At 48.1% G+C, this 23,759-nt stretch overlaps 1 protein-coding gene across 2 annotated transcripts in view; it reads right to left on the bottom strand.

Moving 5' to 3' along the window:
- atp2a3 (ATPase sarcoplasmic/endoplasmic reticulum Ca2+ transporting 3) overlaps positions 1 to 23,759 on the bottom strand; it is a 264,096-nt gene that overhangs the window by 59,083 nt on the left and 181,254 nt on the right. For both annotated transcript variants that reach the window (XM_070857381.1, XM_070857380.1), the window contains exons 10-15: positions 22,866 to 22,968; positions 21,403 to 21,534; positions 16,942 to 17,064; positions 9,334 to 9,552; positions 4,622 to 4,957; positions 672 to 892 (exon numbers count right to left, since the gene is read on the bottom strand). In XM_070857381.1, the coding sequence (XP_070713482.1) occupies positions 672 to 892; positions 4,622 to 4,957; positions 9,334 to 9,552; positions 16,942 to 17,064; positions 21,403 to 21,534; positions 22,866 to 22,968 (1,134 nt within the window). The remainder of the gene's footprint in view (positions 1 to 671; positions 893 to 4,621; positions 4,958 to 9,333; positions 9,553 to 16,941; positions 17,065 to 21,402; positions 21,535 to 22,865; positions 22,969 to 23,759) is intronic.

Below are 23,759 nucleotides of genomic sequence, written 5' to 3'. Positions count from 1 at the left end.
GTTGTACACCGGCTCGCCTCTCCCGGGCGGGAATGCGCTGCGTCGCGCCGAAACCAGCCCTGAAAACCCCCGCAGCTGGTCGCCCGCCTGAAAAAGCTCACCGCCACCATTGCCGCCCCTCCGGGGCGAAAACAGAGCCAAACAGGACCGGGAAATCCAGTGGGGGGGGCAGAGGGAGAGACTAGTGCGGCTCCGAGTTCGGGCCCAGACCCGGCACTGAGCAAGCAGCCCGACCCCACACTAGCCCCGCTCATCGAGAACCATATTTGGGGAAAGGTTCTTCAACAGGCGTTCAGCCCCTCATTAACCTGTTCATGGGGCCTAATGCTTGGTTTAGGCATTCACCCGGGATGCCTAAAGAATGAGCCCCACGAATTTAGCAGTGGAACCAATGGCTGCGCAGATTGGGTGCCAACCATCTAGCAGCTAAATTCCTGTACTTTCTGCCCCTCTTTCAGGGCTGAGCAATCTCTACCTCTGCATTTATTCTGCTGTGTGAGCTGAAGTTGTCTACTTTCTCTCGGCCAGAGACCCGCCACCCCCCCCCCCCCCATCGATAGGACGGGTGAGCGTAAGCATGCTGCTACCAAGGAGAAGAGGTGCATTAGTAGCAGCTAAAGAGTCTAGGATATGTGTCCACATGATCCTTGACTTGACACAAAAACCCTTACCAGACAACTTCGCCCACATTGGAGGAGATGAGGTAGCGAATAAACTGCTTCATGTTGTTGTAGATAGCTCGACCCTCCTCGACTGCCGACACGATGGTGGAGAAGTTGTCATCAGATAGCACCATTTCCGAGGCTGTCTTAGCCACAGCAGTTCCTGAGCCCATGGCAATCCCAATTTCAGCCTTCTTCAGCGCAGGAGCGTCATTGACACCATCTCCAGTCTGCGGAGAGGAAAGGTATTAGAACAGGACCTTGCTTTCTCCCTCGCTGCCTTTGTACCTTTCCCAGGAGGCTACACACTGTCCGCAACCTCCTCCAGCTCAGAAGGGTGAAAAACATCTGGACCTCACCACTTCCATGACCATCACTTTCCCCAAGGTATGGCCAGCTGTGGCTCAGTGGGCAGCACTCTCGCCTCTGAGTCAGAAGGTTCAAGTCCCACTTCAGGACTCAGAAACACATAACCCAGGATAACACTGAGGTAGTATGCTGCACCATCTTTCAGATGAGCTGTCGAACCAAGGTGACATAAAAGATCTCCAGACACTATTTGAACAAGAACGGGAGAGCTTTCCAGGTGTCCTGCACAACATAAATCTCTCAACATCACTGGAACAGATTATATGCTCATTATTGCACTGCTGTTTGTGGGACCTTGCTGTGTGCAAATTGGCTGCTGCATTTCCCTAATCAACAGTGACTACACTCCAACAGTACTTCATTGGCGGTGAAGTGTTTCGGGATGTCCCAAGGATGTGAAAGGCGCTATAAAAACACAAGTCCTTCCCTTCTCCCAACGCATGCATATATGGTTATCTATCGAGCAAACTGATAGAACATAAGAACATAAGAATTAGGAACAGGAGTAGGCCATCTAGCCCCTCGAGCCTGCTCCGCCATTCAATAAGATCATGGCTGTTCTGGCCGTGGACTCAGCTCCACTTATCCGCCTGCTCCCCGTTACCCTTAATTCCCGTAGACATTTGCATTTACAGCTAGAAGCCCCAGGAGTGACTGACTTCTGAACTTATCCCATTAGCCACATCTTACATCTCCCCCACTCCCTTCATCCCACCATTGGAGGCTGAAGTGAGTGGGCATATATTCGGCAGATGGAGTATAATGTGGGACAATGTGAGGTTATCCACTTTGGTAGGAAAAATAAAAAGGCTAATTATTATTTAAAAGGGGAGAGATTACAAAATGTTGAGGGACAGAGGGACATGTGGGTCCTTGTACATGAAACATAGAAACAAACAAAATAAGTGCAGGAGTAGACCATTCGGCCCTTCGAGCCTGCACCGCCATTCAATATGATCATGGCTGATCATGCAACTTCAGTACCCCATTCCTGTTTTCTCTCGATACCCCCTGATCCCTTTAGCCGTGAGGGCCACATCTAACTCCCTTTTGAATATATCCAACGAACTGGCCTCAACAACTTTCTGTGGTAGAGAATTCCACAGGTTCACAACTCTCTGGGTGAAAAAGCTTCTCCTCATCACGGTCCTATATGGCTTACCCCTTATCCTTAGACTGTGACCCCTGGTTCTGAACTTCCCCAAAATCGCATCTAGCCTGTCCAATCCTATCAGAATTTTATATGCTTCTATGAGATCCCCTCTCATTCTTCTAAATTCCAGTGAATATAAGCCTAGTCGATCCAGTCTTTCCTCGTATGTCACTCCAGCCATCCTGGGAATCAGTCTGGTGAACCTTCACTGCACTCCCTCAATAGCAAGAATGTCCTTCTTCAGATTAGGAGACCAAAACTGAACACAATATTCAAGGTGTGGCCTCACCAAGGCCCTGTACAACTGCAGTAAGACCTCCCTGCTCCTATACTCAAATCCTTTCGCTGTGAAGGTCAACATGCCATTTGCTTTCTTCACCGCCTGCTGTACCTGCATCCCTACTTTCAATGACTGATGTACCATGACACCCAGGTTCCGTTGCACCTCCTCTTTTCCTAATCTGCCACCATTCAGATAATAATCTGCCTTCCTGTTTTTGCTACAAAAGTGGATAACCTCACACTTATCCACATTATACTGCATCTGCCATGCGTTTGCCCACTCACCTAACCTGTCCAAGTCACCCTGCAGCCTCTTAGCATCCTCCTCACAGATCACATTACCATCCAGCTTAGTGTCATCTGCAAACTTGGAGATATTACACTCAATTCCTTCGGCTAAATCATTAATATATATCGTAAATAGTTGGGGTCCCAGCACTGAGCCCTGCAGCACCCCACTAGTCACTGCCTGCCATTCTGAAAAGGACCTGTTTATCCCGACTCTCTGTTTCCTGTCTGCCAACCAGTTCTCTATCCACTTCAGTACATTACTCCCAATACTATGTGCTTTAATTTTGCACACCAATCTCTTGTGTGGGATCCTGTCAAAAGCCTTTTGAAAGTCCAAATACACCACATCCACTGGTTCTCCCTTGTCCACTCTATTATTTACATCCTCAAAAAAATTCCAGAAGATTTGTCAAGCATGATTTCCCTTTTATAAATCCATGCTGACTTGGACCGATCCTGTCACTGCTTTCCAAATGTGCTGCTATTAAATCTTTAATAATTGATTCCAGCATTTTCCCCACCACTGATGTCAGGCTAACCGGTCTATAATTCCTTGTTTTCTCTCTCCCTCCTTTTTTTAAAAAAGTGGGGTTACATTAGTTACCCTCCATCCATAGGAACTGATCCAGAGTCCATGGAATGTTGGAAAATGACCACCAATGCATCTACTATTTCTAGGGCCACTTCCTTAAGTACTCTGGGATGCAGACGATCAGGCCCTGGGGATTTATCGGCCTTCAATACCATCAATTTCCCTAACACAATTTCCTGACTAATAAGGATTTCCCTTAGTTCCCCCTTCTCACTAGACCCTCGGTCCCCTAGTATTTTCAGGAGGTTATTCGTGTCTTACTTAGTGAAGACAGAACCAAAGTATTTGTTCAGTTGGTCTGCCATTTCCTTGTTCCCCATTATGAATGCACCTGATTCTGACTGCAAGGGACCTACATTAATCTTCACTAATCTTTTTCTCTTCACATATCTATAGAAGTTTTTGCAGTCAGTTTTTATGTTCCCTGAAACACAAAAAGTTAGTACGCAGGTACAGCAAGTAATTAGGAAGGCAAATGGAATGTTGGCCTTTATTGTAAGGGGGATAGAGTATAAAAGTAGAGAAGTCCTGCTACAACTGTACAGGGTATTGGTGAGGCCACACCTGGAGTACTGCGTACAGTTTTGGTCTCCTTATTTAATGAAGGATATACTTGCATTGGCAACAGTTCAGAGAAGGTTCATGAGGTTGATACCTGAGATGAAGGGGTTGTCTCATGAAGAAAGGTTGAGCAGGTTGGGCCCATACTCATTGGAGTTCAGAAGACCGAGAGGTGATCTTATTGAAACGTATAAGATTCTGAGGGGGCTTGACAGGGTAGATGCAGAGAGGATGTTTCCCCTCGTGGAGGAATCTAGAACTAGGGGGCAAAGTTTCAGAATAAGGGGTAGCCCATTTAAAACAGAGATGAGGAGGAATTTTTTCTCTCTGAGGTCCATGAATCTATGTAATTCTCTACCCCCGAGAGCTGTGGAGGCTGAGTCATTGAATATATTTAAGGTGGAGATAGACAGATTTTTGAATGATAAGGAAGTCCAGGGTTATGGGGAGCGGGCAGGGAAGTGGAGTTGAGGCCAAGATCAGATCAGCCATGATCTTATTGAATGGCAGAGCAGGCTCGAGGGGCCGTATGGCCGACTCCTGCTCCTATTTCTTATGTTCTTATAAAGAGCCATGACCCACAGGGCTACGGACCGAAGGTGGGATTAGGCTGGGTAGCTCGTTTTCTGATTGGCACGGACACGATGGGCCGGGTGGCCTCTTTCTGTGCCGTCCGTAACTGTCTCTGTTTCTGTGGACGCCTGAACTCACCATAGCTGTGATCTCGTCAAAGGACTGAAGGTACTCGATGATCTTGGACTTGTGCGAGGGCTCGACGCGTGCAAAGCAGCGTGTGGAGCGACAGGCCTCGCGTTGCTCCTCCAGCGACAGGTCGTCGAACTCCCGGCCGGTGTAGGCCTTCTCCGTCACGTCTTCGTTCTCGCCGAAGATCCCGATGCGCCGGCAGATGGCGATGGCGGTGCCCTTGTTGTCGCCCGTGATCATGATGACCCGGATGCCCGCTTTCTCGCACATCTGAATGGAGTCGACCACCTCCTTCCTCGGTGGGTCCAGCATCCCGACACAGCCAACAAACGTCAGGTCAGTCTGACGGGAGAAAAGGACAGAAATGAGTGTTACCACAGTGCAAATCGGCACAATACGATGAGACGGCGTCAATCGGAACTTGCGGGGCTGAGAATTATGTTAACAGCTCACTACATTACCACCAATTTATCTACATTATCAGAGGCTTGAGCACATAATCTAAGCTGGCACTCCAGTGCGGTACTGAGGGAGTGCTGCACTGTCGGAGGGCCAGTACTGAGGGAGTGCTGCACTGTCGGAGGGGCAGTATTGAGGGAGGGCTGCACTGTCGGAGGGGCAGTACTGAGGGAGCGTTGCACTGTCGGAGGGGCATACTGAGGGAGTGCTGCACTGTCGGAGGGACAGTACTGAGGGAGTGCTGCACTGTTGGAGGGGCAGTACTGAGGGAGCGCTGCACTGTCGGAGGGGCAGCACTGAGGGAGCACCACACTGTTGGAGGGGCAGTACTGAGGGAGCGCTGCACTGTCGGAGGAGCCGTCTTTTGGATGAGAAGTTAAACTGAGGCCCCGTTTGCTCTCAAGTGGATGTAACAGATCCCATAGCGCTATTTCGAAGAGGAGCAAGGGAGTTAACCCCGGCGCCCTGGTCAATATTTATCCCTCGATCACCATCTATCCTATTGCTGTCTGTGGGACCTTGCTGTGCAGAAATTGGCTGCCTAGCAACAGTGACTGCACTTCAAAAGTAATTCATTGGCTGTTAAGAGCTCTGAGGTGCCCTGATGATGGGAAAGGTGCTATATAAATGCAAGTTCTTTCATTCATTGCTGACTGCACATGTATTTCTGGAATTTAAAAAACACTGTCGAGGAGCATTCCTGCTGCTCCTCCTGGGACCTCCTGGTCCCTGTGGACAGACTGAAGAGAAACAGCCCACCCTCAGCCTGAGCCCTGGATGGTGGGGACCACGATAGGCTGCGTATAGTGCCGGTCACTGCCGCTGATCTGCAGCTGGGTCAGTGCACTGTCGAATAACAAAACAACGTCCTTCAGCGTTATCACATCCACCCTCACCCTCACTTTCAGAGGTCATGCAACCAGCCTCTTTAAAGAATCGTCACCACATTAAAAAAGTGGACACCTTCTCTGTCCAGTGAGAGTCACATCTAAAAATGGCACATAGCTGCGACCAACATGGCCCCAACTTGAAAGACATCCAATAGAAAGAACTTTCATTTATATAGCACCTTTCACAACCTCAGGACGTCTCAAAGCGCTTCGCAGCCAATGAAGTAATTTTGAAGTGTTTTTTAAAAATTCGTTCCCGGAATGTGGACGTTGCTGGCAAGGCCGGCATTTATTGCCCATCCCTAACTGCCCCTTGAGAAGGTGGTGGTGAGCCGCCTTCTTGAACCGCTGCAGTCCGTGTGGTGAAGGAACTCCCACAGTTTTGTTAGGGAGGGAGTTCCAGGATTTTGACCCAGCGACAATGAAGGAACGGGCGATATATTTCCAAGTCGGGATAGTGTGTGACTTTGGAGGGGTACTTGGAGGCAGTAGTGTAATCCCTGTTGTAATGTGGCAACGCCTCAGCCAAACTGCACACAGCAAGCTCCCACAAACAGCAATGGGATAAATGGCCAGATTATCTTTGGCAATGTTGGTTGGGAGATAAATATTGGGCAGAATTGAGAACTCCCCTGCTCCTCATCAAAAGAATGCCACGATGATTGTTCTACGCCCACTTGAGAGATTTAACACCTCATCCAAAAGAAGGCACCTCCGATAGTGCAGCACTCCCTCAGCACTGCACTCAGAGTGTCAGCCTAAATTTGTGCTCAAGTCCCTGAAGTGGGACTCGAACCCACAACCTTCTGACTCAGAGCCGAGAGTGCTGCCCACTGAGCCACGGCTGACACAGTTTGTGCGCAGTTCCTGGCTGTATGGCGACACTTTGTAAAGGAATTTGACCGGTGGCGCCTGAACCCCGGAATCAGAGGACTTGTTTTTAAGCTTGGATCTGGGTTTGCCTCACTCCAGATAAAAGCTGCTGCTTTATTTTGTTTTCAACATTTGTAAATCAATAGGCTATATTTATTGAGCCGCGTGTTAAGAATAAGATAAACCGCTGAATATTTTATGCCTGGAAGAGGACTTTGTATTTAAATGTTATGTTTGGATTGGGAATCCTGCACAGCAGGGGTGAATGGGAAGTGGTTTGATGGTTTGGAATTTCCCTGCTTGGGTTGGGTATGTATTTAACTGTGTTATTATATACTTAACAGAACACTTCCAGCCAAATGAATGGCAAGAAATTCTAGCTCCTGCCCCCTCGCACTTTCCAGGTCACAACACTGCACTGACGCAGGCGGGAAAGGAGATCTTTTTATTGCGTGGCAAGATGTTCATTTACAAAACAGTGCGCCGTGGAAAATGCGTTTGTTGCTCAGGAACTAAATAAGTCCCTTCGTCTTCAAGTCTCAGTGGGTAGCACTCTCGCCTCCGAGTCAAAATGTTGTGGGTTCAAGTCCCACTCCAGACACTGAGCACAAAAATCCAGGCTGACACCCCAATGCAGTGCTGAGGGAGCGCAATTCTAAGAAGAGCAGAGGTGTCCTGGACAATATTTATCCCTTCATCAGCATCACTTAGACAGATTGTGTGGTCATTTAAGTCATTGCTGTTTGTGGGAGCTTGCTGTGCGCTAATTGCCTGCTGCGTTTCCTACATTGCAACAGTGACAGTACTTCATTGGCTGTAAAGTGTTTTGGGACTCCAAAGGTTCTGAAAGGCACTATATAAATGCAAGTCTTTCTTTCTTTATTGTGCTGTCATCCTTTTGTGTAATCGGTGGCCTTGGTCTTTGCTAAACTGCTGAATCACGGTGTCTCTGCCTCAGCAAAGTCAAGCAGCACGTGCCGTGTCCCAAGATGCAGCGGGTGACTCGGGGCAGGTATTTGGGTTCACTGCGGGAGGCGGAGAGCGTGACCGCGGTTAGTGAGCAGCGTGAATGTGCAGAAAGGAGCTGAAGATTGGGGCTGTGTAACCGATGGGTTTTCTGGCTGGTTGCAGCAGGTGACAAGGAGGTTGGCGAGGGACGGAGCACAAGACGGAGTGTGGGGCACGGAGCATGAGACGGAGTGTGGGAGAGGAGCATGGGGAGGAACGTGAGACGAAGTGCGGGGCGCAGAGCGTGAGACAGAGTGTGGAACACGGGGAGGAGGGCGAGACGGAGTGTGGGGGAGGAGCGTGAGACGGAGTGTGGGGGAGGAGCGCGGGGAGGAGGGCGAGACAGAGTGCGGGGAGGAGAGCAAAACTAACAGGTTCATAATTAACCCTTAATCATTGACAAGTTGATAACTGGATAATACATGGGATGACCGCCACACTCTCTCACCTTCTGCCTTCTGAAGTTGCCAGAGTAATTCATACAGGCTAAGCTTTTCGCTCAAGTTTCTTTACATATGTAATAATATACTGAAGCAAACGGACACAACAATGTACGAATGCAGCACTACCTTAAACACAACAGAACTAAATCATGCCATAAGAGATTAATATATATTGTGCAACAGATTCTTTTGTAGACCTTTACAATGAGATGCTGTACTTTAGTGACCTGAAGCCTGGTTCACCCATGGGATTTGCTGTCCTTTTGCCAAAATTGAAGATAGGAATCTAGAGCTGCACTTTTATACCTTGGGGCTCCTTTTATTTTATAATCATTTTGTTTGAAATAAGTACAGCTATTACAAGTTCCCATACCTTGCGAGTGAGGTGTTAATGGCTGTATCGCAATGGTGCGGTAATCAGATTGACTTGGCTGTCAGGCTGTACATATCATCGCCTGAAGACCTGCTCCTAGCCATTAAAGGGATTATTTATTCAACCATTTGTTTTCTTGCAGGTTGAGTTTGTCTGCCATTTTATAACTTAGTGACTGTCACCTTTTAGACCTGTTTAAAAAAGATCTATGAAATGACAACAAAACTTTGCATTTCTGTGACAAGGAGGCCAGATTGCACAGTGGTTTCTGGGACTGTCTTTGCACTCAGCGGTTTGACCCAGACCGGTCCGATGACATGAAACTCCTCAGTCTCCCTTGACTGCCGGGGTACTGCATGACTCAGAGCTGGGCTGTCTCACTGTGAGGGTCTTGATGGGCACCACAGGGGGCCCAGCACTGATCACTGGGCTACACCGCACCCTAACTGAGCCGCAGCCCATTTGACCTTAACCCTTCGCTGCCACACCACTGACTTTGCTGGTGTGGGGAATGGGAACTGTCACCCCCATACAGGGGCAGAATGCTCGTGAGGCTGGGGGGGTGGTTAAGGGACGTCGGAAAGGTCAGAATAGGGGAGCTTTACTCCCGCCCTTCACAGCCAATTGCTCTCCCCACACCTACACCTTACTGCAGATCGAGCGAACTCTCACCTCATATTTGACGAATTTTGTAGAATCCTCCAAGTCCATATCCTCCTTCCTGGGTGGGTTGTCACGGGTTGCTAATGCGAGGCAGCGCAGTGTGTCGCGGCCCGTTCCCCATTCCTTGATCACACTCAGGATCTTATCCTTCAAGCGAGGTGTCAGGAGCACCTTGGATGTGCCGAAACGGATATAATTGCAGCGCTCAATGACTCCTTCTGGAGCCCCCTAAAGAAACAAGTGGTTTGATGAGACAATTATTAATTGGCTTGTCGCTGAATAAACGGACTTACTTCGCTGCAAGGTACAAGGTAACTCAAGGCTATAATGGTGCTGGAAGCATAAAGCAATATACACACTGCTGTACTTTTAATCTGAAATAAAACACAGACAAATTCGAATTCCTGTCCTTCAGAGGGAATATCTTTGGAATTCTCTACCCCAGAGGCAGCGGATTCTCAGTCGTTGAGTATATCCAAGACTGAGATCGATAGATTCTTGGGCACTAGGGAATCAATGGATATGGGGATAGGGTGGGAAAGTGTAGAAGATCAGCCATGATCTTACTGAACACCAGAGCAGGCTCAATGGGCCCTATGGCCTACTCCTGCTCCTATTTCTTACCTTCTTATGTTCTAATGTCATTATATCACCTGGACTCAATCAGTCTTCATTCCCCTCAGTCTCCCAGTTTGTTAAGATCCAAATGCACTCCTAAACACGCCCCATGACTGGTGGCGATGGGGGAGGTAGCTCAGGGTTAATTGAACAGCTCAGTTTAGAACCAAGGCCGACTTCATCTCCCAAAATGTGAACCACAAAGGCTTATGTGGGCCACAAAACTATATTATTCACAACAACCTGTTGTTATTCCACAGAACGAACAAAGTTTACAACACTGCCTTGTCTCTTCCTCTGCTTCAAATATTTATCCAACCTCTCCTTAAAAGAATGTAATGATCTTTGCCTCAACTATTCCCTGTGGAAAACGGTTCTGTGTAAAGAAATGTCTCACAACCTCTCTGTGAGTGGCAGGTTTAAATGGATCTCCTCTTGTTCACTGACTTTCCAACTAAAGGAAATGGGCTTTCCATAATCACTCTGTCAAAATCACTCCATTTAAAAAGCACTACAAAATCTTCTCTTAGCCTTCTCTGGTCCTGTGAGTCCCAATATCTCGAGTCTCTTCTCAAACATCCTGGTGAATATATACTGAACGTATGGCTTAATGTCCTTTCTATAATGGTTTGCCCAGGATGCTAACTGTGGTAGAGCTACCCTCTTGTACAAGTTCACCATTACCTTTTTGCTCTTAGATTTATGTCCCTATTTACAAAACCCAAATAGCTGTTGGCTTTTTTTTATAGCTTTATCTGCTTCCACACGCACTTTTAGGGAATTACATATTTGAACCCTCAGGTCTCTGCTCAGCTGTACTCTTCAGTGTCTTTTCATCGAGTGTGTACTCCCATCCCTTCCACTTCCACCCAAAATACCTTACTTACACTTCTCCATACGAAACTGCATCTGCCACTTGGCTGCCCATTCCACAAATCAATCTAAGTCCCAGAGAGGTCACAGGAGTGTCACAAACCAAATCTCCATGCACTCTCGCACGGATCAAGAGAGCAGATGGAAGAAAAGACGAGAGAATGGGAGAAAGTAGAGAGAGGATAAAATGAAAAGGAAAGGAAAAGACTATAAGGAGTGTAGCGAGTACCACGTAGAGCACTGCATTCAGATTGGAGCACCAATTCTCAGGAGGGACATATCGGTCTCGGAGAGGAAGCAGTGCAGATTCACCAGAATGATACCGGGGCCTAAAGGGTTAAATTATGAGGACAGGTTGCACAGACTTAGTTTGTATTCCCTCGAGTGTAGAGGGGTGAGGGGTGATCTAATCGAGATGTTTAAAGTGATAAAAGGATTCGACAGGGAAGATACAGAGCAGCTACTTCCTCTGGTAGGGGAAATCCAGAACAAAGGAGTACTATCTTGGGCCATTCAGGACTGAAATCGCACGCATTGTTTCACACAGCGGATAATGGGAATCTGGAACTCTCAAAAGGCTGTGGATGCTGGGGGTCAATTAGAGCTTTCAAGACTGAGATCGACAGCTTTTAGTTGGGTAAGGGGTATCAACGGTTTGGGAGCTAAGGCGGGTAAATGGAGTTCAGGTACAGATCAGCCATGATCTGATTGAATGACTTAACCGGCTCAATGGGCTGAATGGCCTCCTCCTGTTCCTTCGAGTTTTTAAGAGGTGTCTCAATCACAGCTTGGATTTCCTGGAACTTCGATCAAAGGAAAGATGATGGGCAGGATTTTCTTTGTGATTGCGTCTCGGTTACATAGAAATTAGGTGCTGGAGTAGGCCATTTAGCCCTTCGAGCCTGCACCACCATTCAATAAGATCATGGCTGATCATTCAACCTCAGTATCCCTTTCCTGTTTTCCCTCCATACCCCTTGATCCCTTTAGCCGTAAGGGCCATATCTAACTCCCTCTTGAATATATCTAACGAACTGGCCTCAACAACTTTCTGCGGTAGAGAATTCCACAGGTTAACCATTCTCTGAGTGAAGAAATTTCTCCTCATCTCAGTCCTAAATGGCCTACCCCTTATCCTTAGACTGTGACCCCTGGTTCTGGCACTCCCCAGCAACGGGAACATTCTTCCTGCCTCTAACCTGTCCAATCCCGTTAAATTTTTATATATTTCTATGAGATCCCCTCTCATTCTTCTAAACTCCAGTGGTTACAGGTCCAGTTGATCCAATCTCTCCTCATATGTCAGTCCGGCCATCCCGGGAATCAATCTGGTGAACCTTCACTGCACTCCCTCAATAGAAAGAACGTCCTTCCTCAGATTAGGAGACCAAAATTGAACACAATATTCCAGATGTGGCCTCACAAAGGCCCTGTACAACTGCAGTAAGACCTCCCTGCTCCTATACTCAAATCCCCTCGCTATGAAGGCCAACATGCCATTTGCCTTCTTCACCGCCTACTGTACCTGCATGCCAACTTTCAGTGACTGATGTACCATGACACCCAGGTCTCGTTGCACCTCCCCTTTTCCTAATCTGCCGCCATTCAGATAATATTCTGTCTTCCTGTTTTTGCCCCCAAAGTGGATAACCTCACATTTATCCACATTATACTGTATCTGCCATGCGTTTTCCCACCTGGAAATGGTTACCACCCGGTCGGCCAGCTTCCAGTGCCCCGCCGGAACATTTGATGCCGGTTTTGCAGAGGCGCTGAGCAGGACCGCCCCCGGTTTCGACAGCGTTGTGAAATTTGGTTGTCGTGGCACCAGTAGCACGCCGTAGTGGGACCGCCTGGGACAGCGCCTTAGATGCGACGGCAGTCTGAGCTGTCACGGCGGCGATGAGGGAAAGAATGACCGCAGGAGGCGAGTGCGATTGGTGGGTTTTTTGTTTTCTTTTGGTCAGGTCAATTTCTTGTTTGGGGGCAGTAATATATTGGGAATATTTTCTGTGTCCCGATTTGTTTGTTGTTGCAGGGAGGCCCTCTCTCAGGGCGCTCTAACGCCAGCTCTTTAGCAACGGGTTTTCAGTTGCTCAGCCGGCCTAGCGCCCTGAGAGGGGTGTGGAACGCCTCCCCTAGTGCCCCGCCCCATACTCAGGGCCCAGCTGCTGAATTTTGTGGGTGCAGGCGCAAACCATACGGCCCGTCGCCATTAGCGCCCGAACAAGCCTCCCACCAAATCCAGCCCTTCAGTAACGCGCTAGCGGAGCTCCACCACTTCACTTCTCTCAGAGAACCACGGCGTCTGCCACTCCGCAGAGAGTCTGAACTCTGAACCCAGTTTGGTCGAACCACACAACTGTAGCTGACTGTGGCTTCTGGGCCCAGCATGATGCTCACCCGATTGGTGCTTTCTATGAATCCATCATTTGATTACATTTTCCTGCACTTCACCCCTCTCCTGCTCCTGGTCAGTATTTCACTCCCACTTTTGTCAACCCGCCCTCCTGTATGGCTCAGAGATGTGGACCATGTACAGTAGACACCTCAAGACGCTGGAGAAATACCACCAACGGTGTCTCCGCAGAACCCTACAAATCCCCTGGGAGGACAGACGCACCAACATTAGCGTCCTCGACCAGGCTAACATCCCCAGCATCAAAAGCACTGACCACACTCGACCAGCTCCACTGGGTAGGCAACACTGTTCACATGCCAGACACGAGACTCCCAAAGCAAGCGCTCTACTTGGAACTCGTCCACAGCAAACGAGCCAAAGGTGGGCAGAAGAATTGTTACAAGGACACCTTCAAAGCCTCTCTGATAAAGTGCAACATCCCCACTGACACCTGGGAGTCCCTGGCCAAAGACCGCCCTAAGTGGAGGAAGTGTATCCGGGAGGGCGCTGAGCACCTGGAGTCTCATCGCCGAGAGCATGCAGAAATCAAGCGCAGGCAGTGGAAAGAGCGTGCGGCAAACCAGTCCCACCCACCCTTTCCTTCAAAGACTATCTGTCCCACCTGTGACAGAGACTGTGGCTCTCATATTGGATTGTTCAGTCACCAAAGGACTCATGCTAAGAGTGGAAGCAAGTCTTCCTTGATTCTGAGGGACTGACTATGTTGATGATGTCAACAGTATCGGAGAAAATCCCCAGAGAAAGTGTGTCCTCCTAATATGAGCAATGTTCTTAACAAGTCTCGCTATAAATGTAGTGAAAATACTCAATCTTTACCCATTGCATTTGATCATTCATTTTAACTTATGTTAATCCTCTCTGGATGACTCATGCCTGCAAGCCTGCACAGACAACATAAGGACATAAGAAATAGGAGCAGGAGTATGCCACCTGGCCCCTCCAGCCTGCTCCGCCATTCAATAAGATCATGGCTGATCTGACCTTGCCTCAACTCCACTTCACTGCCCGCTCCCCATAACCCTCGACTCCCTTATCATTGACAAATCTGTCTATCTCCACCTTAAATATACTCAGTGAACCTTCTCTGAAATGTCTCCAATGCAAGTAAATCCCTCCTTAAATAAGGAGACCGAAACTGTACGCAGTACTCCAGGTGTGGTCTCACTACACTTGAAAACTACTTCATTGGCTGTAAAGTGTTTTGGAATGTCATGAGGTCATGGAAGGTGCTATATAAATGAAAGTTTGTTCTTCTCTTCATTACAAGTTGTCAACGAGAGGCAACTCTCCCGACAGTAAATCACAAGTCATCAGCTGCAAGGCAGCAGGTGCAACATGGGTGGATAGGCTGGGGTCGTTTTCCCTGGAACAGAGGAAGCTGAGGGGAGACCTTATTGAGGTGTATAAAATTGAGGGGCTTGGATAGAGTGGATAGAAAGGACCTGTTTCCCTTAGCAGAGGGCTCAATAACCAGGGGATGTAGACTTGGTAATTGGTAGGGGGATTAGAGGGGAGTTGAGGAAGAATTTCTTCACCCAGAGCGTGGTGGGGTCTGGAACTCACTGCCTGAAAGGGTGGTAGAGGCAGAAAGCCTCACCACATTTAAAAAGTACTTGAATGTGCACCTGAATGCCGTAACCTGCAGGGTAACGGACCTAGAGCTGGAAAGTGGGATTAGGCTGGTTCGCTCTTGGTCAGCCGGCGTGGACATGATGGGCCAAATGGCCTCCTTCCGTGTCGTAATTTTCTATGATTCTATGATAGTCTTAAAGGCACACTAAGTCCTTCACTGGGTCAGCGCACAGCGGGATCTGCAGGTTCCTGATTCGCTTCCTGTGCCCTGGTACCAGGGTGGCGTGAGTTCAGGACTGGGACATCGGAATCACAACCCAAACCTCAGCTGCTCAGAGTCACTCAGAGTATCGCGGCTTTCACTGGGCAGCTCAAACACTCTCAGAGGGGAACCTGGAACCAGCCTGCTTAATACAAATGGGAACCAGATACCCAGGAGTGGAAATCAAGGAGACCGACTGCCAGGGCTGGAGATTAAGGGGGAAGAGAGCAAATGACTTTCAGTTCAGAAGCATTAGCTCCTATAAATGTCTCAGCAGGAGACAGATTTATTCTCTTCTAAAATAAGGCCTTGAGCCTGCTCTAATGTGCAGTCGCTCCCTGTAAAAATGGCAGAAGGTATGCTTGGTCTCATCGCCTGCCAGTATCTGGCTGTGAAGAAATCCCAGCTCCCGTCAAAGCCCCGACTGCAAGGCATAGACTACGCGGCAATATACCCGATTTGGCCAGCTCCCAAGTACCACCTCACAACAAGGGCTGCTGTGGTAGAAAGCACAAATAAAATGCTGAGAAAATGGACCCAATTTAAATACCGATTAGGAAAATATTTAAATGGGCACCAACTTTTTCTCTCAAGCACTGCGCCGTTGTTATTTAATAATTCACAGAGTACATTCGTGAACCAGCCGGCCTGCTGGGTGTCAGCACTGTTAACTTGCTGGGCCCAGCTGGATTATCCGGCCTTCACAATCAATGGATGAAAAATCCTACAGGGCTCCCTGTTCTCCAACCTGAAATTCCGATAGTCCCGTACTCAAATGGATGCGCAAATTCATAAAATTACCAACACACATCCGATGTCTTACTTAACCAGAGAGTCAACATATCAGCTCTTCTTTTGGTCATTCAAATGACTCTGAACAGAAATTCTGGGCCGTCCTGCTTACCTCAGGCCCTCCCCACTCACCCTGGGCCCTCCACGCTCACCCCGGGCCCTCTCCAACCACCCCAGACCCTCCCTGCTCACCCCGGGCCCTCCCTGCTCACCCCGGGCCCTCTTCACCCACCCCGGGCCTTCCCTGCTCACCCTGGGCCCTCTCCACCCACCCCGGGCCCTCTCCACCCACCGGGGGCCCTCCACGCTCACCCCGGGCCCTCTCCACCCACCCCAGGTCCTCCCTGCTCACCCCGGGCCCTCCTTGCTCACCCCGAGGTCTCACTGCCCACCCCGGGCCCTCCACGCTCACCCCGGGCCCTCCCTGCTCACCCCGGGCCCTTCCTGCCCACCCCGGGCCCTCCCCGCCCACCCCGAGTTCTCACTGCCCAGCCCAGGCCCTCTGCACTCACCTCGGGTCATCCCCACCCACCCCGGTCCTTCACCGCTCACACCGGGGCTTCACTGCCCACCCCGGGCCCTCCCTGCTCACCCTGGGCCCTCACCGCTCACCCCGGGCCCTCCCTGCTCACCCCGGGCCCACCCCGGGCCCTCTCCACCCACCCCGGGCCCTCCCTGCTCATTCTAGGCCTCTATATCCATCTTCTGTTACAATTATAAGGCAAGAAAGTGTGCAACAGATTAACACCGCAACAAGCATCTGGAGAGCGAATAAAACATTGCTGGAAACAAGGCATCTGTAAAGTTTGGACGGGAGAATGTACAGAATGGCCTTTTCTAAATGAAGAACTCACAAATGGGAACAAACTCAAAGAATCAGCCCCTTTTATTACAGTGTTGCTCTGTTGCTGCTGCCTTCAGACGTGTCCTTCAAAGTGTCAGTCTTCTTCCCCCACCCAATGTTCCCCCGCCGTGCTCCTTTCCTGACACCCTCCCTGGCACAAGACGCCATGTTCTAATTGAAGAGTGCTGACTGTCTGTGCAGGCTCTCTCTGGGTCGGTGTGGTGGGGGTCTTACCTTCACAAACATCAAGCTTCCTGATCCGACGGTGGCCTTGGTGGGAGAGCAAAAGACGGACATGGACTTGCGGTCGCGGGAGAATTCGAGGGTCACTTCCTTCTTCATCAGCTGCTTGATGGTCTACAAGAGGGTGAGAGGGACGTCAGCCACAGAGGGAACCCACGGAGAAGCCGCTCAAAGTTAATATATCGCAAGAGGCAACCCGAACCCTGACCAGGGGTGACAGGGGTCAACTATATATTCAAACCCAAACGTCACAAGCTTCGCTTTTGATCAAGCAAGTTCACACGGTAGAGCAGAATTTGGGGAATCCAAGCGGAAGCAAATCCTTCCAGAATGATCCATACTTTTCCTAAGTGAGCGATGCCTCAACAAAATAAAACAACAGGGTGCTCCTGTGAATATGTTTGGGACCGAGTATCGGACCTGCACCACGCATCACGGGGAGTAAGAACATAAGAACATAAGAATTAGGATCAGGAGTAGGCCATCTAGCCCCTCGAGCTTGCTCCGCCACTCAACAAGATCATGGTTGATCTGGCCGTGGACTCAGCTCCACTTACCTGCCCGCTCCCCATAACCCTTAATTCCCTTATTGGTTAAAAATTTATCTATCTGTGATTTGAATACATTCAATGAGCTAGCCTCAGCTGCTTCCTTCGGCAGAGAATTCCACAGATTCACAACCCTTTGGGACAAGAAATTCCTTCTCAACTCGGTTTTAAATTGGCTCCCCCGTATTTTGAGGCTGTGCCCCCTAGTTCTAGTCTCCCCGACCAGTGGAAACAACCTCTCTGCCTCTATCTTGTCTATCCCTTTCATTATTTTAAATGTTTCTATAAGATCACCCCTCATCCTTCTGAACTCCAACGAGTAAAGACCCAGTCTACTCAATCTATCGTCATAAGGTAACCCCCTCATCTCTGGAATCAGCCTAGTGAATCGTCTCTGTACCCCCTCCAAAGCTAGTATATCCTTCCTTAAGTAAGGTGACCAAAACTGCACGCAGTACTCTAGGTGCGGCCTCACCAATATCCTGTACAGTTGCAGCAGGACCTCCCTGCTTTTGTACTCCATCCCTCTCGCAATGATGGCCAACATTCCATGCGCCTTCCTGATTATCTGCTGCACTGCAAACTAACTTTTTGGGATTCATGCACAAGGACCCCCAGGTCCCGCTGCACCGCAGCATGTTGTAATTTCTCCCCATTTAAATAATATTCCCTTTTACTGTTTTTTTCCAAGGTGGATGACCTCACATTTTCCGACATTGTATTCCATCTGCCAAACCGTAGCCCATTCACTTAACCTATCTAAATCTCTTTGCAGCCTCTCTGTGTCCTCTACACAACACGCTTTCCCACTAATCTTTGTGCCATTTGCAAATTTTGTTACACTACACTCTGTCCCCTCTTCCAGGTCATCTATGTATATTGTAAACAGTTGTGGTCCCAGCACCGATCCCTGCGGCACACCACTAACCACCAATTTCCAACCCGAAAAGGACCCATTTATCCCAACTCTCTGCTTTCTGTTAGCCAACCAATTCTCTATCCATGCTAATACATTTCCTCTGACTCCGCGTACCTTTATCTTCTGCAGTAACCTTTTGTGTGGCACCTTATCGAATGCCTTTTGGAAATCTAAATACACCACATCCATCGGTACACCTCTATCCACCATGCTCGTTATATCCTCAAAGAATTCCAGTAAATTAGTTAAACATGATTTCCCTTTCATGAATCCATGTTGCGTCTGCTTGATTGCACTATTCCTATCTAGATGTCCCACTGTTTCTTCCTTAATGATAGCTTTCAGCATTTTCCCCACTACAGATGTTAAACTAACCGGCCTATAGTTACCTGCCTTTTGTCTGCCCCCTTTTTTAAACAGAGGTGTTACATTAGCTGCTTTCCAATCCGATGGTACCTCCCCAGAGTCCAGAGAATTTTGGTAGATTATAACGAATGCATCTGCTATAACTTCCGCCATCTCTTTTAATATCCTGGGATGCATTTCATCAGGACCAGGGGACTTGTCTACCTCGAGTCCCATTAGCCTGTCCAGCATTACCCCCCTAGTGATAGTGATTATCTCAAGGTCCTCCCTTCCCATATTCCCGTGACCAGCAATTTTTGGCATGGTTTTTGTGTCTTCCACTGTGAAGACCGAAGCAAAGTAATTGTTTACGGTCTCAGCCATTTCCACAGTTCCCATTATTAAATCCCCCATCTCATCTTCTAAGGGACCAACATTTACTTTAGTCACTCTTTTCCGTTTTATATATCGGTAAAAGCTTTTAATATCTGTTTTTATGTTTTGCGCAAGTTTACTTTCGTAATCTATCTTTCCTTTCTTTATTGCTTTCTTAGTCATTCTTTGCTGTCGTTTAAAATTTTCCCAATCTTCTAGTTTCCCACTAACCTTGGCCACCTTATACGCATTGGTTTATAATTTGATACTCTCCTTTATTTCCAGTTATCCACAGCTGGTTATCCCTTCTCTTACCTCCTTTCTTTTTCACTGGAATATATTTTTGTTGAGCACTATGAAAGAGCTCCTTAAAAGTCCTCCACTCTTCCTCAATTGTGCCACCGTTTAGTCTGTGTTCCCAGTCTACTTTAGCCAACTCTGCCCTCATCCCACTGTAGTCCCCTTTGTTTAAGCATCGTACGCTCGTTTGAGACACTACTTCCTCACCCTCAATCTGTATTACAAATTCAACCATACTGTGATCACTCATTCCGAGAGGATCTTTTACTTGGAGATCGTTTATTATTCCTGCCTCATTACACAGGACCAGATCTAAGATAGCTTGCTCCCTTGTAGGTTCTGTAGCATACTGTTCTGAGAAACAATCCTGTATGCATTCTATGAATTCCTCCGGGTAAAGTAGCAATGGTTATTTTACTGGAATAGTAATCTCGAGTCCTGAACTAGTAATGCAGAGAACACACCTTCAAATCCCACTGTGGCACTTTGAGAATTTCAATTCATTTTTTAAAAACATAAGAATGGTGACAAGATGACAAGGTGTCGGCCTAGGTTTTTGTGCTCAAGTATCTGGAGTGGGACTTGAACCCACAACCTTCTGACTTGGAGAGAGAGTGCTACCCACTGAGCCACGGCTGACACATCACGACGGAGTGAGGGAGACAAACATACATTCAAATGGGGCAAAAGATTCGGTAAAATCAGATAAATGTTTGGAGAATGAAAGTGCACGGTTACTTCTTCAATGAGGTTCAGCACTCTGGCTCCCGAGTCAGAAAGTCACGGGTCCAAGAACCACCCAATGACTTGTGCACAAAATTTCGGACAAAACTCTAGTGTAGTACTGCAGGAGTGCTGCACTGTCGGCGGGGCAGTACTGAGGGAGCGCTGCACTGTCGGAGGGGCAGTACTGCGGGAGTGCTGCACTGTCGGAGGGGCAGTACTGAGGGAGTGCTGCACTGTCGACGGGGCAGTACTGAGGGAGTACCGCACTGTCGGAGGGGCAGTACTGAGGGAGTGATGCACTGTCGGAGGGGCAGTACTGAGGGAGTGCTGCACTGTCGGATGGGCAGTACTGAGGGAGTGCTGCACTGTCAGAGGGGCAGTACTATGGGAGTGCTACACTGTCGGAGGGGCAGTACTGAGGGAGTGCTGCACTGTCGGAGGGGCAGTACTGAGGGAGTGCCGCACTGTCGGAGGTACCGTCTTCTGGATGAGATGTTAAGCAAGATGGATGTAAAAGATGGCATAGCACTATTTGAAGGGGAGAAGGAAGTTCCTACAGTGCCCTGGTCCCTCAACCAGCATTACCAAAACCAGATTATCTGGTCATTTATCTCACTGCTGTTTGTGGCACAGCAAAGTGCCACATTTGCCTAGAAAAAAAACCCAAATGTCAACATTTGAAAAGTATATAATTGACTGTAAAGTGTTTTGGGACATCCTTTGGATGTGAGAGGCGCTATAGAAATGCAAGTTTGCTCGTTCTCTCCTATTCTTTTCAGCTTTGTTGAAGTTCTGCAGTTTGAGACTGGGTCATCCAACTCATTTAAAAAGTAAGAGTGTATTTGTGATTGGAAAACCCAGAGAATGTAATCCTTTGAAGGTAATGGGGGTGAATCTCCCCACCGAGAGAGGGCTTCTCGCGCGTGTCCGCTGTGTATCCAGGGTTTCCGCAGCTCTTGCGCTAATGTTGGAGCAGACGAACGAGAGGGCGTATGTGGAAATTTACCCCAATGACATTGAAGCTATCGACGGCTAGCCCCATTGTAACGGGTCAGGGGCGTATCCAATTGTGGGTGTTCCTTGCATTTCTGTGATTTACTGAGGGACATTACATTACATTGGCTACACCTCCCAGCAACCTATAAGTTGCAACTAAACATGATATGGTGGCCACAGCATTGTTTACCGATATTATAACCATGTAGAAAAAATCACGGAGATACAATAACAAGTGCTCACATTGTTGCAGTAAGTGGCTCTCTCTACTTTGCTGACATCACTGGTGTCCGTGTCGAAAACGTTCATCTTTTCCACCAGACAGGTGAGAGCAGTTTCTGTAGCTTCCCCAACCTTCTCATAAACTCCCTTCGCCTGGAAAAGGAGGAAAAAGGAAAGGGGATGAGCATTGTACACTTCTAGCAAGTACGCCAAGAAATCCTGATGTGGTTTAGATGATATTGTAAGAGCCAAATCAAGAGCCCGAAAGTCTATCAAAAATTTGTGATCCATTTTACAAAGATACTGTACTAGTCAATCTCCCACAGGAGTCAAGACCATGAGTAGACTTCAGCTGATGTAGGGTTAGAGGACAGGAGATAATTAGACCAGGATACATAGAAGTAATTCAGTCCCTATTTTGAAGTCACACATTCTGTCCTTATTTTTGTATAATACTTTGATTTCATATGATTTATATTTGAATAGCAAAAATTACCCCAATTTGCAAAGCAGAGAGTAGGAGCTTCTGTACTGCAGACTGAGACGTTGGGAGATGCAAAACTGTGGTGCTACAGCGCCATCAATGGCAGGAGGGTGTAACTACTGTGTGACAAGTTTACATAGGAAGTTGCAGGCATAGGACGTTATTAACGGGGGAAAAGCTCAAAAGGGTGACAAAAACGTGACAACAGGCAGTAAGGTTTTGTAGACAGAAAGTGTGCACACGTGAGACTTTGAATATATAACAGGTTCACAATAAAATGAAAATAATGAGAATGACAATTAAAAGTAGGAGTGAAGCAATATTGGATAAAGACGAAGAGACACCTTTTGATGGGGAGCAGCACTGGCACATTCAAACCGAGCACACGAATCAGTCAGGGATTGAGAAAGTCCATAGGCTGATGTTTCGAATGCAGCCTTCCATCAGACCAGGCACAGTCAGGCAGGAGAAGCCACTGTACGCGACTGACCAATACAATGAGGGGAGGTGGGGAAGGAGAGCAAGAGGCAGAAGCCAAGATACCCAATGTGGTAACCACATTCACAAAGAGGCAGTTCGTGGGTTAATAGCCTGAAGACAGGTTGTTAAATGATGAACACAGTGGCATGATTCACTGGAGGAGGAGAAGAACATTTGCCGCTTCTATAATAGAGTCCTGAGCAATTAAGATTCAGGCTATGTTCTATATGTAATGATGGATGTCATCTGATGTTATAAAGTACAAGATTAATCGAGAGCCTTTCTTCTGACTCATCACGTACTACACACACACACACACACACACAATGGGTTCAATACAATGAAAGCAACACAGACATTTAGAGGCAGTATTGAAAGAATATGGACACGGGGTACTGAATAATGCTGTCACGTGGTTTTCCAGACAGTACAACGGGCCTGGGTACAATGTAGATGAAGCCCTCAGCAGGTGCATTTTATAAATGAGAGCTGTCGTTAAAAGTGATAAACCTGTACTCACATCATTGTAATCCAGGGAGGAGTCATTGCACAGGGCACAGATTGTGGCCAGCTCCACCAGCCCACTGTACTGACTGGTCCGAATGCGCTTGTCTCCCATTAGTCTGGAAAGAACAAAATACTTGCATTTAGATCAGCACCATTTCACAGCGCTTCATACAATGAATGGCTTGCGGACGGCAGTGTCGCTTCTTAAGTCGGTAACACCACCAATAAAAGAAGCAAGTATCGATTTACATCCTCAGCTGTCCCAGAGTTACACAGGGCATAACTGAAGCGTGTTTCTCAGTCTGTGTGTGTGTGTATGTGTTTGTGTGTGTATATGCGTGTTTGTGTGTGTATGCGTGTGTGTGTGTGTATGCGTGTGTATGTGTTTGTGTGTGTGTATGCGTGTTTGTGTGTGTATGCGTGTGTGTGTGTGTGTATGCGTGTGTATGTGTCTGTGTGTGTATATGCGTGTATGTATGCGTGTGTGTGTGTGTATGCGTGTTTGTGTGTGTATGTGTGTGTGTGTGTGTGTGTATGCATGTGTGCATGTACTGTGTGTGTGTGTGTACACTGTGCAAGGCAGGGCCGAGAATAACACTATTTTTGTACAATTCTGGGCGCTCCCGTGCTCTCCTTTTTGGAACAGTACAGAGTGATCATACACAATGCAAACCGGCAAAGCTCCAACCCCTGCCCGCTCGCTCAGCCCTAGTGCTTCCCAGGGGGTGCCCAGCCCAGGGGGCATCGATTTAAAGTAATTGGTACAAGGTTTAGAAGGGAGTTGAGGAGAACTTTTTTCACCCAGAGGGTGGTGGGGGTCTGGAACTCACTGCCTGAAAGAGTGGTAGAGGCAGAAATACACAACACATTTAACAAGTACATGGATGTACACTTAAAGTGCTGCAAC

The sequence above is a fragment of the Pristiophorus japonicus genome, chromosome 16, assembly GCF_044704955.1.
Source record: "Pristiophorus japonicus isolate sPriJap1 chromosome 16, sPriJap1.hap1, whole genome shotgun sequence".
In the NCBI taxonomy this organism is placed as follows: Eukaryota; Metazoa; Chordata; class Chondrichthyes; family Pristiophoridae; genus Pristiophorus; species Pristiophorus japonicus.
The sequence above is the reverse complement of the archived record's forward strand: the minus strand, read 5'-3'. Positions and strand labels throughout refer to the sequence as shown.